Raw genomic sequence first — 14,076 nt, 5'->3', positions numbered from 1 at the left:
AAATAGCACAAATGCCAAAGACGTTGAATTTAAGAATTAAAAGTGTGGCCAGGAATGGTGGTACACGCCTGTAATCCCAGCACTCGGGAGGCTGAGGCAAGAGGATTGCTGCAAGCTCAAGGCCAGCCTGCTATACATAGTTCAAGGACAGCCTGAATTACATAAGGAGACCCTGTATCAAAAAGAGAAAAATGTTGCGCAGGGCATAGGGCGGCTCTCAGTGGGGCTTCCAGAGCATGATGGACAGCAAGATTGATAAGGAACTAAGTCTTTTCGGTGGTGTCCGCTGCGCATTTCCTTTCCCATGATTCCCTCTGTTATAATAGGGCATATGGAATACCGTCCACCTTTCATGGGTTCCAAGTAAAGGGAGTTATTTCAGGGCATACCAGCGGGTCTGGCACCCAAGCATCGTGGTTTGACATTTCAAAATCTTCTAAGGTGGGTCCAGGCTTCTTTGCTTTTCTTATCTTTGCCTCTGGGCGGTAGAAGTCCTTAGGACATGGGCTGGGGGGGGGTGTTGGCCCTGGGCACTGCCCAGGCTCAGGGGAGCAGAGTGGTCCCATAATCCCAGCCTCTAACTCTTCCACCCCAAGTACCAGATGCTGCAGATCAGATACACTCTGGCAAGCCACAAGTAATAAATGACTGTCAGTTTTGTTACAAAGTAGTCAACAACAAATACATTCTTCCTCCCTCTCTGGGTTTTTTTCTTCTCAATACCCAACAGAAAAGCACAAGTTCCCTCCTGAAAAAGGTGCTAGGCACTGAACCCAGGACCCTGTGCACACTAGGCAAGTGCTTTAGCGTGGTCTACCTGCATTGTTTTGAACAGCCTTCTAGCAATGGTTATGCGTTTCTTCACAGTCAGGCTGCTCCAGTGGGCTGTCTACGCTCATTTTCCTTACTTGAAGCTGAGTCACTACTCGACACCCATTATTCTGGCTATAAATGAGGTTATTGTAGAATAGGTAAGTTAATTAGATGTCTTGCAGGCAGCCAGACAGGGCTGGCCCTGGAGAAGCTAACATGGAGGACACAGTCAGTGAAGGCCAGCATTGTAAAAGAAGAGAAACTACCACACCCACAGCTATTAGAACGAATAACAGTGATTGGTATAAATAGGTATCTGTGGCTTGGGTGAGGGACGAAGATCTTCCAGGAAAGATCCTTGACGCACCCTTTACCAAAAACCCTTGTAGTTCCTTGTATGCTGCTCTCTGACCTGCTTCCCCATGATCCTCATTTAATCAACATTACCTAAGTAACTACACTTGTCGTAATCTTATTGGTTGATCATAGTTATGCCCACCTTGTGATTTCTCACTGCATCAGTACTACCTAAGCAACTGTACTTGCAATCCTACTAGTTGTAGTTTTGTCCCACCTTGAACCTGCCTTCACCTTGTGGCTTTGTCCCATAAAACACCTTTGAGAAGCAGAGTTTGGGGGAGACGCATTTTCCGGCCCCCCTCATGTCGCTCTTAGACAGAAGCTTCCTTTCTCCCTACACTCAGAGTCCAGGGAACCTGAATGGGGACCTGTAGTCCCACCTCTCCCTGCCCCTAAGCTGTGCCACATTCCTCAGTGCCTGTGGAGATGGGCTGGTCAGTATAAGGCCACCCAGCAAACAGCTCTGTGGACTGAAGTCTTTGCCATCTCTCCCGCAGTGGCTCCTAAGCAGTCTTGGGTCTGACCAGGCCGTGGGATCATGCAGCCCTCCCTCCCCACAAACACCAGTTTCTGACTCCGCACGTCTGCTCCCCTCCCTCTCTCCTGGGAGCAGCCTTCCCACCCATCCTCAGTGTCACCCAGGGGTGCAAAGGAACTTCACGACAGCGAAGTCCGTAAAACTCTCAAACACTGTTTGCTCAGATAGGCGGCCCAGCTGGATGGAGTGGGCTTAGGGTTTCTAGTTTCCACCCCATCAGGTCTCTGGAAGTAGGATGGTTCTTTCTCCACTGGGAAACACACGTTTATCCCACAAGAGGCTGAGACTTGATTTGAAAGGCTGTGTTTTGTAGTCTCAGAAGAGCTGAAACACAGCAAAGCATGTTGTAGACAGGGTTAGCCCAAGGCTGCCCAAGGCCCTGCTGGGGATTTTCCTATTTGCTGTTCACACTGTGGCTACATGGCTGAACCTGTGGTAGACCCCAGCCTATGTGCAATGACAGGGTCTAATTTTTTTGGAAAATCTCAATGTATTACTAATGATGATAATAACTGAAAGCAAATTTCCCAATCTCTGTGTCCTTCTCTCCGTCACACACACGCACACACACACACACACACACACACACACACACACACACACACACACACACACACACACACACACACACACACACACACTTAACCCCTCACTACTAATCACTTTTGGAATACATAGATTTGGGGCCAGGATTTAGCTCAGTGATGCTGCCACCTGCCTCATAAGCGCAAGGTCCTGAGTTCAATCCCGGGTATAAAATAAATAAATAAGTAAGTAAATAAAAATAAATACATATATTTGTTAATTACATAATATGCCTTTATAATTTTAGTATTAAACTGGAGTTTTGCAAGAGGAAAGACAATACTATTTTTCCCAAGATGACATTCTTGGATGAATCACTCTCAAAATATTATCTGATAGGAAAAAAATTACAGGAATGATTATACTTCTCATGTTTTTAATGTTTTTCTTTCTCAGCTTTAACTATGCAAGTCCTCAAAATCTTATGAAGTAGATTAGTTTCCTTCCTAATCTGAATAAACTACGCTCAAAAATGATACCGATGCTTACTAAAATTCAAGAAAACATACTTTAAGGATGATTTTAATTTAAAATAAAATGAGTGTCTGGATTTCTCTAGGTCTTCTTGATAGAAATGTGGCACTGTAGAAAATTATGTTTGGATGATTAATTTTGGTATCTCAGGAAATCGGATAGTTATGTACAATTATGAAGCGTGTAAATTGGGTATTAATTATGTTACAGAACAAAGCTAGAAGGGATTCCCTTTGCTGGTTTTCCCCTTGACATGCATGGGTGTGGTTTGTTTTCTTTTCTGATCAGAACAAAGATAAGCTTCCTTTAGAACTGAAATACCTTGTTCTTACAAAGAAGGTTAAGGGGGGGGCATCAGATATAGACTGCCTTAATTGTCTGTTTATATTACTGCATATATTGGATTTATCCAGGTTAACAAAAATAAAGTTACAGATAGGTCTATGCAGTTATATTTTAAGTTACTGGCTTATACACATTTTAATGGCTGCCAGTCAATTAAAGATATGAAGGTAGAAGAAAAAACACTGAGCCATTATGAAATATAACCAGATTCCTGATTTTTTTATTAAAGGACACTATAGCCTCATAATACACCACATACAGTTCAAAACCAAACAAAGGTTGCTTGCCAGTAGTTATTTATTTTGTATTTGCCCACTTTAGGAAGAGAGAGAGAAAAAAAGCTCTACTGACACTCAAGTTTATTTTCGATTAAAACTCCCACAAATTGGAAAATGCCTCACATAACGGTGATAAAAAAAAAAGTGTTATTTAGAAAAAACTTCTGCAAGTGTGCTATTTCCTACAGTACCTCAGACCATGTGACCAGTCTCAGAAGCACACTTGATGAAATAACCCGACCCCTGGGTCCATGTTTAGGAAAGTACGTAGCAGTGTCTTGTCCTCTGATGCAAACAGGAGGAAAAATCTGTACTTGCTTAGTTTTGAGCATGGAAAACACTTATGCCTTGATCCCATGTCCTACACAAATAAAAAGATGCAGCAGAGGACCCGGGGCCCTGCTGCCATTGTGTCTTTCTAATTAAAATTCAGAGTATTAAGCACAGCTGATGGGCCGCCATCACACGCCGGAAACTCAGGCCAAGAGCATGGGGCTGGCTCATTAAGATTCATTGTGTCCTGCGCCTATGAAGGCTTTGTCAAGCAGACAGTGAAGTCCTGTCAGGAGTGTGCAAACAGAAATGTATGTTCAGTTGTCCTTTGGTATGGGAATTTAGCTGCATTCTCAGCCTGTGAGATATTGAGTCAGAAGGTTTCTGAGGTCCTAACAGTATAACGTGTTACAAAGAGGGTATTAAAAAAGGCTAGGTGGGAAATGTTTGAGTAACTGGGTGGGGGTATTCCTGGGAGTAGAAATCCAGCTCGAGGGCTATCAAGACAAGAGAAGGTGTAGCTTAAGAGAAGCCAGGAAGGACCGGGAGTCAAAATTAATATGTGTTAAGTCAGCTAAGAGCACAGCTTGCTTTGGCTTACAAACCTTTGCTACCCTTTAGATGATAATCTCAGAAAAGAAAGCCCGTTGGAAACAGTTCTTTTTCATCCTGCTGAGTGAAGACGCCCGAGGAGACAGATTTTATGTGCTGGCTTCCCGAGTGTGGCAGTAGCTGCAATGTTATTAGAGAAACTGACAGTGAGAATTTGCTTCTTTAGACTCAGTACTTTTCTTTACCATGTTCACTGACCGTGCATATGTGCTGAAACAATAAAAGGTTTAAATGCATAGGTTTCTTAACAAAATATGAAGCACAGAGAGTGTGAGGTAGTGACACCAGAATGCCACTCTGTAATTGGTTGTTGTTCATTTAAACATATATATGTACATTTACGTGGGTATAAAATCTAAGCACACCCATTCAAATGCTGGACACGGCTCTACTTTTTTTTTTAGTATCAGGAATCGAACTCAAGGCCCTGCGTTGGCCTGGCAGGTGCTGCGCTGCTGGGCTACATCCCTGGCCCTTTTTCTTTTTCTTTTTGAGCCAAGGTCTCATTGTGTCGTTCAGGCTGGCCTCGGCCTCGTGGGATCTCCCACATCTGTCTCCCGAGTGCTGGGATTACAGGTATGCAGACCATGCCCTGCTAAAGGCTCTTTGTAGGCAAAAAGGGAGGATTATTGCAGGATATTGGGGTGGCTCACAGAACCCAAGGATGAGATGAATAATGAAGTGACTGGAAGGTGGGAGCAGGGCAGCCTCAACCCAGGGTGCTGGGGAGCTTTGTGGGCCCCAGCTGTTAGGCAGTGTCCATCCCTACACCCTTGGTCTCTGTGACTTTTCGTTTAAGTTTCTAATTTTTGGCCAGGAGTCATCCCAATATTTGGGAGGCTGAGGAAACAGGATCAGGAGTTCAAGGCCAGGCTGGGCTACATGGCGAGGTCAGCCTGAACTACACAGTGAGACCCTGCCTAAAAGTTTCTGATTTTTAAAAGTAAGACATTGATTGGTCCATCTTGCTTCAGATGTCTACCTGTATGTAGATCAGTGTAGGTCCAGGTGACAAAGCCGTGTAGGTGTGTGTGTGTGTGTGTGTGTGTGTGTGTGTGTGTCCATGTCTGTGGGCTGACCGAGGAGGGATAGCTATGAGCTTCAGGCCACTGTAACTGGAACCTGTTAGTCTGCAAGCACTGATGTGAGCCCATTTCTGGGGCGTTGTCTATTTATTATGATTGGTGGGGAGAAAAATCAGCATGGAGGTTTCATTTGCTGCATCATCCTAGTAGCTACTTTGCAGAATGGTGGTGGGCGCTCACTGGGAGAATGGATGCAAAGTGCCCAGCATATACATGACGCAGGAGACATCCATAAAAGCAGTCACCGTCAATAAAATTTCAATAATTGTTAAACGGAAGTCACTGTTGAGTTCTTATGAAAATGGGATTTGGGTTTTGCTTGCGAGTCTTACATTCAGACCTCTGAAGTATTCGTTATAATCTAAGGCAGATCCCACCACAAATAAGTTTGGAATCTCAAATCAGGCATCTTAACAGAGAGAGAGAGAGAGAGGGAGAGAGAGAGGGAGAGAGAATACAGTACACTGAGACTAACGCCACCGTATGCTTTTCTTGCTATTCAAACTGTGAGGACTTTTCGTTTAGGCAGAAGGAAGTGAGAAACTTAGTACGACAGGCCCAGGAGGGGCTAGGCCAGAAAGAGTACTGGGGCAGGCAAGGAGGACAAGCCGGCAAACGTTGGGATGACAGGACTCCTCGCGGAGTTGAGAAAGAGCTCCGGAGGCCCAGTGGGTAACAAGGAGCGTGCATGAGCTCGTCATGTGGCCTTGGTCTGAGGAGAACAGCGCGGAAGGACACAGTGCCGAAGGGAAGGCCCCGAAGAGCACAAAGGCGGTTCCAACGGAAGGCAGCTCAGGGCTGCGCTGTACGAGCAGGTGGGTGTGCGGCCCGCCACAACCAGGAAGCGATTCCTCTCTGCACCGTGTTGCCAGCGGCTTGAAAGGGCTGCAGAGCGAAATCTGGGAGACGAAGTGGAAGGAAATGGCATTGTTCACCTCCAGGAAGAGAACAGGAAGTGTTATTTTCATGCTGGTCTTGGGGTCCGCTGTGCAGAGGAGGTTAACTAGCTCTTTACTGGGAACAGAACGAGAGGAAGTGGGTGTCAATGCCGCACGAGGTACTAAGCAAGAGCAGACTTTCTAGAAGGAAGATGGCTTTTTATAGGAGAGGATCCTAAGAATTTGAGGGCAGCCCTCCCGCAGGGGACTTGCGACAATTTTGAAACGGTTTTCTGTGTTTCGAGTTTTATGTCTGTCTGCCTCAGGCCCACAGAGGAGATGTGCGGGCTTAACTTCATCCTGTACCTTGGTGTAGACAACGGGCTTTGAGCATGGGCAGTTACGCCCACCTTGACGGCGTCCCCCCATTTCCACCCGTGACCAAACTTCTCTGGCGGGGAGAAACCAATAAACTCTACCTAGAGAGCAGGCTCGAGCTGAGGAGCAGTTTTCCAGGGGGTTGGATTACTGAGGCTTACTGGTCATAAAGCCTGTCTGATTGCTGCGAACCGCAGAGCTTCTTGAGAAAAATAATCAAAGAGGAAAAGCCAGAGCAGAAGAAAACACCTCCGAGGTTATGTTTAGCATATAAGAAAGAGTCAATGATGACAAAGAAACAAAAAGTGCAAAGCCTCTGATATCCAGAGAGAGAAAGAGATTCCGGGCCAGCTAAAAAGACTACAAGCAAATCCCAGGAAACCTTGGTTGTAGCAATAACAATGACTCTTCAGTGAGCAAGGCAGTCCCTACAATAGGTGTGGCAGCTCAGACTGGGAAAATCAGAGCCCAGAGACGGTGTAGGAGGCCCAGGGTGAAGCCATGGGGCAGCAGAAGGACAGGGGACCGGTGGGACAGCGGGAATGTGACCCGCCCATCGCGCAGCGGTGAAGGTGCGCACCTCCCACACTCAGTTTGCAAGTGATGCTACCAGACAGACCGCCCAGGTGTGACCCTGGCCCTGCACCCCCGCCCTGCGTGACCCTGGCTGAGCTGACTCACCTGGCTCTTTTCCATTTCCTCATCTGACACGGTGTAAGGATCGCAGCTACATTTAGAGAACCGAACCGTTGCGAGGATGAGAGGAGGAAATCTTGGTAGCTCCCAGAGCAGGGCCTGGCGTATCATGCGCGTTAGGTGTTTTGCTCTTTATTTTATTTTATTTGTTGTGGTGCTGGGGATCAAATCCATTGCCTCTCTCAGGCTAGGCAAGGGCTCTGACGCTGAGCTACAGCCGTAGCCCCAGCTACTGTTACTTGCTTTTGTTGTAAGCAACACAAGAGTCTTACAATTAATTGGATATGTTCAGAGTGAATGTTTCTCAATTTCAGTTGAAGTCTTATCTATATAGTGAGCTTCTTAACACTATTTCCTTACAACGTCGCTGTTTAGTAACCTCACATGACCTTGACAGCCAGGGTAGAGTTTCCGAAGCCGGTGACGGGCAGGAACACACTGTCGCTCTGCCTGCCCACAGCGGCCGCCCTCGTGAGCCTGTACACCCAGCAGAACAGTGAGACTTGCTTTTAGAATGAAGAGTCGCATGACCCACCCCCACCGCGACGGTCTCTCCTGTTTGTTCAGCTTGCTGATGAGAATGGTAGCCAAATTATCTCAGGGGCTTAGAGCAAAGGTAAGTCGTAAAAGCCTAGTCAGAGTCTGCCTTATGCAATTAAAAAAAAAATCACGTCTAGTGTTAGAAAAATAAATAATCTGGCCTTCTGTTTATCTCTTCCGGCATGAGAGGCAGGGGAAAGTACTCTAGGTAAGGAGCACCTGCTAGGACACACGTCTGAAGGCAGGTGTGAGGAAGGTATCAGAGAGAGCTGTGCTGCTCATCCCCTGTGTTTCTGGGCTTTAGATCGGAGGCGGCCGGGCGATGCCTCAGGCCTTCTCTTCTGTGCTTTAAGACTCAGGCTGGCTAAAGTCTGCACTGCATTGCATGGCAGCAGCTCCCGGAGGTGGGGTTGGGGGCGGGGTCTGAGCACCTTGACAGCACCTCTGCTATTGGTGGGAGAAGGGTTCAGCAGGGATCCCATGGGTAAGAATCAGGCCAGTGGGGTCAGGCTTCTACCCTGAAACTGGTCAGCTTGGGCTCCTTAGCGTTAAGATCTGCATGAAACTAAACAATAAAAGCAGGGAACGCACAGAGCAAGTCTGATAGATGCAAGCTCCGAGGTTTAAGACCCTTGGCTTTTGTGGAGATGAAAGTTCGCAGGCCTCTCTGCCCTGCATAGCTTCCAACACCCACGGATTGCCGGCAAACGGGAAACCAATAATTTAAGCACAGAACAAAACACCGGAACAAAACCCAAAAACAAAAACCACTTGCAGTCAGGTCTAAAGCCATCACTTCTGGGTGTTGCCTTTACTAACAAACTGCCAATTAAAAAAAGGGGGGGCGATTGCTTTAGTCATTCCCATCGATTTAATTGCAAATAGAATTAAACATAGCTGAGGGATGGATTTCCCCTGGAGCCAGTGTGGCACTGCCACTCCCTGTTTTAAATCCTACCCTTGCTGCTGCGTGACTGCGGCCGTGGGCGGTGTTCTGGGTGAGAGGAGGGAGCTCACGGGCTCCTCCAGCCACTCCTTCAAGCAGCTCTGAGGAAAGGCCAGGAGGGGCTGGGATACAGGCCAGGCACTCTGTTCCCTGGCCCTTCCGAGCCTAGCAGTCAAATGGGCTATTTTTCAATGTGGTTAAACCATATCCCCCTCAGGGAAGGGCTGGGGCTGAGACAGAGGGTGCAGTGTGGAAGGAACCTCTTGTGTCAGGGTCCCCCTGGACTGGTCAAGAAGAGCAGAACTCAGCGTGCTGTGTCTGAATGTGGGCCCCACTTACCTGGTGACCGTAAGCATGTTGGGCATGTATTTTTCCAAATCCTTTGCGAAAGCAAGACAAGTTCAGCAAAATGCATTCGTTCAGCATAGTAGCTCTTTCATCCAGAGATATTCCTTATTAATAATGGAGCCTAGTTACCCAGTGGCATCAGATTGGGGTCAGTTCTGTTTTCTTAAGTCCTTCCCTGGGGGAGCCTGGAGCACTGGTGATTATTTCTCTCTCGCCTGCCTGCCCGGGTGTGTGGAAGGGTTGATTCAGCCTGTGCACTTGCGGACCTGGTCCCTGAGTACCCTGGGACTCCTGCAGGCTCCTGCCAGGCACTGAATTTGGCCCCAGGTTATGTGACACAATGGGCCACATATGACACAATGAATTTTCATGGAGGGAGGTGAGGTGGGGGTGAATACAGTGGAAGGATAAGCATCTCCCCGGGGTTCCTCACTCCCCGGGGCTTCTCTGGCAGGGAAGCCAGGCGCGTCTGGGCTGCAGCTGGTGACAGCCCTGAGTGCTGAGGGTCTGAGGGGGCTGCCTGAACTCGGGCTCCCCTCACTGAGGAGCCGCTGCAGCACAATTAGAACAGAATGGGCCGCCTCAGGTTATTGTCTGTGGGACAGAAATCAGCTGTCAGGAGCTGATTATCAACACAACAGGTCTGCATTTAGCCTGCATAGGGCAATTCGTTTGGCCACAGGGTCTGCCTTGCCAGTTCTGCGGGGCCAGAACATCAGGCACACTCTGGCAGTCGTGGAACAAAAGCCCGAGAGAGGCCCTGAATCTGCGCCAGCTGAGGCGACAGACCAGCCCCCAACCAACATGGCCTTGTGCTGTGACAGTGGACACTCGGGACTACCGCTTGCTCTGTTGTCTTTGACTTTTTTTTAACAACAACAAAAAAAAGTCAGTTCCCTTAGATTGCTATTTTTTTTTAAAAAAAGATCGTATTTATGATTTTGAAGTTGAAAGTACTTGAGAATTAAAGTCGCGAGAGATCATTAGCAAGAATACTGAATTGAGGCCAAGACAGTTCTAACATCGGCTTTCACTGTTCAGTAAAACTGGCTCCAGGGGCTAGTTCACCCTTCTTCATAGCTGTCTGCACAGCTGATTGCAGTGAAGAACCTTAAGTATAAGAACTGACTAAGCCATTTGTGAAATTGGATACAAGACAGGGCAGCACACGGCCATTATTATAACACTTTGGTACTGAATTATTTGAGGCCAGAGATTATAGCTGGCTTCTAATCAATACATTTGGAGAGCCAGGCACGCATTGGGAACTCAATAAATCCTTGGCCAATTTGGTAACAAGTTCTACATTTTAAAACCTGCTGTTGGATTCCTTCAACTCCCACATGCGGAAAAGGAAAAGCCAGATTACCTCCACAGTGAGGACATTCTGAAATCAACAAAGCCCATGCTTTAGAACATGACGCAAATCTGGATCACAAGATGACACACAGGTTGCTTACAGGTAGATTTTCCATTTTCTCCCAGTACCTCCAAGGAGACTGTGGTCTGTAGATGGATCATGTGTGTTGCTACGAGTATTCTCTGTTCCCTTGTAGCCTCCCAGATTGCTGGGGATTCAGCATTTACTCCTGGATTTTCAACCTGAGGAAAGGGGGCCTAGAAAAGAGCTATGCAGGACCCAGGGTCTATGGAGATGGCTGGGTGCTGAGCACGCCCCAAAGCCATCCCCCTGCTTCTCCCCTTAGACCACTGCATGTTTCTTGTTTGAGATCTGTCTTCTCCGCTAGGTTAAACTGAAGGAGAAGGGCTTAGGTTTGTCTTACTTACTATTGCATTCCCGGAGTGCTTGCATATAGAAACTCAATCATTATTTGTTGAATGAAGGACTAACTGCTTAAGCTTATTAATTAGTTAAAGTCAACCCTTTGATTGGGTTATTACTAACATGTCAATGGAGTCCCGCCAAGTTAAAAAAAGTGTTAATATGCTTTCCGATGAACTAAAACTGAGAGCATTCCCTCAGAGTAATGGAATTTTTCTCTCTTTAGGTGATCTTTCATTCATCTGTCACTTTTAGAATACTTTAAAAATTGGACGAAATCTTGCACAGTAGGCACCTTATGTCTAATGCAAAAGAGATGTAATTAATAAAGATACTAACCAGCTACCCATCCATGCAAGCAGCAACACTGCGAAGTCTGTACCACCTGTCCAGCCTCTGCTGCCATGGAAGACCCTCCCTTGAAGTACATTTCTCTCAGACATGATTTTTTTTTTTTTTTTTTTTTTTTTTTTTGTACCGGGGATTGAACTCGGGTCCTTGGGCTTGCGAGGCGGGGCACCTCACCACTGAGCTAAATCCCTGGCCCCAGTTGTGATGTTTTTATTCACTAGACCCATTGAACATTTTATCAGGAAGATGTGAGTTTCTGTTGTTCACTTCTGAAGAGGTCAGTCATGGAATCCTCCGAGAGTCTCGCTGTCACTGCAGTGCTTTTGGCGTTGGGGAGTCATAGCAGAGATGGCCTTGAGCGCCGGTCCACAGCAGCTGCTCCGGCTGTGGTGCTTCTCGGTTTCTCCAAGGCTCACAGGCCGCTGAGCCAGCCAGAGGGCTTGCAGCATGCTGTGCTTAATGGAATGTCATCGTTCACACTTCCTTCTCCTTTCAATTTTAGGAAGAAAAACTTTGCTGAAGTATGTTAGTCTGCGTTCTTGACTAACTGGAGCAAACTGAAAATGATTAGATCTGGCTTTTTGCTTTGTCAGTCTAGAACTTCACAAAACAGAGTCCTCTTTGGAGAGGTCAGCTATGGCTCCGAAGAAATCACAGTGGGTGGTATGTGGGCTTGGGATGTGTTTGCATCCTGAGGCAAAATGGCACAATTGCTCAAGGTGTCTGAGGACTGAGGGGTTGTATGAGAAGCCTCTTCCCACTTCATCTCCGCTCATCCCGGCTTTGGTCCTCAGAGACAGGCCCTTGTAACGTCTAGCTGTTCTTCATGTTGTTATTCTGTATTTCTAAAACCAAACACGTAGCAACACGTTTTGTATAGGTACTTGTTTTTAAACATATTTCAGTCATTTATTGCTTTTTTTTTAGGTTGCTTGTTTTTGGAAAAAGGATTTCATGTATAAATGTTTACTTTTATTATTTTTATTTATTTTCCTTTTCCTTTTTGGTATCAGGAATCGAACTCAGGACCTTGCGCTTGTGAGGCAGGTACAGCACCAGTAAGCTAAATCCTCTGCCCCTTTTATTTTTAATTTTTTAAGATTTTAATAAATTTTGCTTTATTTTATCCCATGCTCCCTAATTACTTTTATTTTAGAAAAAATATATATTTCATTATATATGTATACTTATTAAAGACAATTTGTTTAAGACAACTTGTCTTATTAAAGACAATTCTCTGTGTACAATATATAAACACAAAACATGAAAGCATGCTTGGAACAGAAAATCTGAGGCTTCTCTGACATTTTTAGGCGGGTGGGGATTGTGCCAGGTCTTCCTGCATGCTGGGCAGGTGCTCCACTGCTGAGCCACTTCCCCTAGCCCTAAGATTTTCTACATTTTTGATGTATTTAACTATTTAAAGATTTTTTAAAAAAACTTTGTGTACTTTAAAATACAGATCTCACATTATGCATAGCCAAAGCATTACCACATCTAGCACAAGTGATTTTTTTTTGTTGTTTTGTTGTGTTTCAGTTTTTTTGAGACAGGGTCTCACTATGTACTTGAGACTGACCTGGAACTCACTGTGTAGCCCAGGCTGGTCTTGAATTTACAGTGATCCTCCTGCCTCAGCCTCCGGAGTGCTGGGATTATAGGCATGTGCCGCCACACCCTGCAAATGATGACTTCTTGATACCATATCAGGTCTTCTCTCTGTGTACCTATCAGATTTCCCCAGTTGCCCTTAGGCGGGCTCATTTATTTGCAGTCTGTCAGACCCTCACCGCCCCCTGGCTCTCACCTTGCTCCCAGCCAGAGGCTCAGTCCCCAGAGCAGCAGTGTCGGCAGGTGGGGCCAAGAGATAAGAGCCACCCTTGGGGGTGGATTATTGTCACAGGGATGAGAGTGGGGTGATGGAAAAGCGAACTGGACCCCCTTTTTTTTTTCTCATTCTTGCTACCTTGCACACAAGACGAGGCAGCACCAAGACCCGAGAGGACAGGAGAGGACATAACTGTCCCAACTGCGGCAGCATTCGCACCGGTGTCCTCGTGCTAACACGTGTGAGGACTGGATAATGAGCCTCGGAGACCGGATACAGTAGGTGTAGAAGCTCATGTGCAGCCTATCAACGTCGGCTTCATCTCTTTCACTCCTCTGGTTCATTACACTTTTGATACATCGCCTCCATCTTTCCTTAATGATCTGCAGTTCTGCCTTTACCAAGCTATAATTAGTGTCTACTTGCTTTTCAATTTTGCACTCAGCAATCCTCTGAAATCACCCCCGCTTTTTTTAGCGGGCAACCTTGGAGTTTTGTTCGGCACACACTGTGCTGAGGAAACACTTCCCATCTGATAACACCGATCGCTGAGTCCGAGATGTTTGCCAGTTACTGTGTCAGTCATCTCTCGCACCTAGCTCATTTCCTCCCAGAAAGCCAGTAAAGTCTGCAGCCTGGGGCTGCAGCACATTCTACGGGGAACTTCTAGAGGGTGCCCTTTCTGTCCTCTCCCACGACTCTGATCAAAGCTAATCACGCTGAGCTTCCTAGTGAAAAAGAAAGCAAGAAAGACAAAAGGATTATACAAGTCTCAGTGATTTTCTTAAGTAGACAATTCCCACTTTTAAAACACAAAATGAGGGTCCTGCGGTACTGTCCAGCCCGCAGCGACCTGGCTCTGTGGCCGTGGTCCCTCTGGGCGGGAGGACCCTCGAGATGACGCGCAGGACGGTGACCAGCAGGAGTGTGAGTGTAAACCCCACGGACACAGGGACGAAAGGCAG

General features: G+C 46.6%; 1 protein-coding gene across 1 annotated transcript; it reads right to left on the bottom strand.

Moving 5' to 3' along the window:
• Positions 1–5,873: 5,873 nt before the first annotated feature.
• On the bottom strand, positions 5,874–13,455 carry LOC104859304. Its single transcript, XM_019206852.1, has 7 exons — positions 13,331–13,455; positions 9,583–9,700; positions 9,141–9,181; positions 8,814–8,849; positions 7,700–7,792; positions 7,301–7,414; positions 5,874–6,377 (listed from the first exon to the last, which is right to left on the bottom strand). Exons 1-7 carry the CDS (start codon positions 13,453–13,455, stop codon positions 5,885–5,887), a joined length of 1,020 nt encoding a protein of 339 aa, XP_019062397.1. The 3' UTR covers positions 5,874–5,884.
• Positions 13,456–14,076: the final 621 nt, after the last annotated feature.

The sequence above is a fragment of the Fukomys damarensis genome, unplaced genomic scaffold (assembly GCF_012274545.1).
Source record: "Fukomys damarensis isolate Sample0158 unplaced genomic scaffold, DMR_v1.0_HiC HiC_scaffold_37, whole genome shotgun sequence".
Lineage (NCBI taxonomy): Eukaryota > Metazoa > Chordata > Mammalia > Rodentia > Bathyergidae > Fukomys > Fukomys damarensis.
The sequence above is the reverse complement of the archived record's forward strand: the minus strand, read 5'-3'. Positions and strand labels throughout refer to the sequence as shown.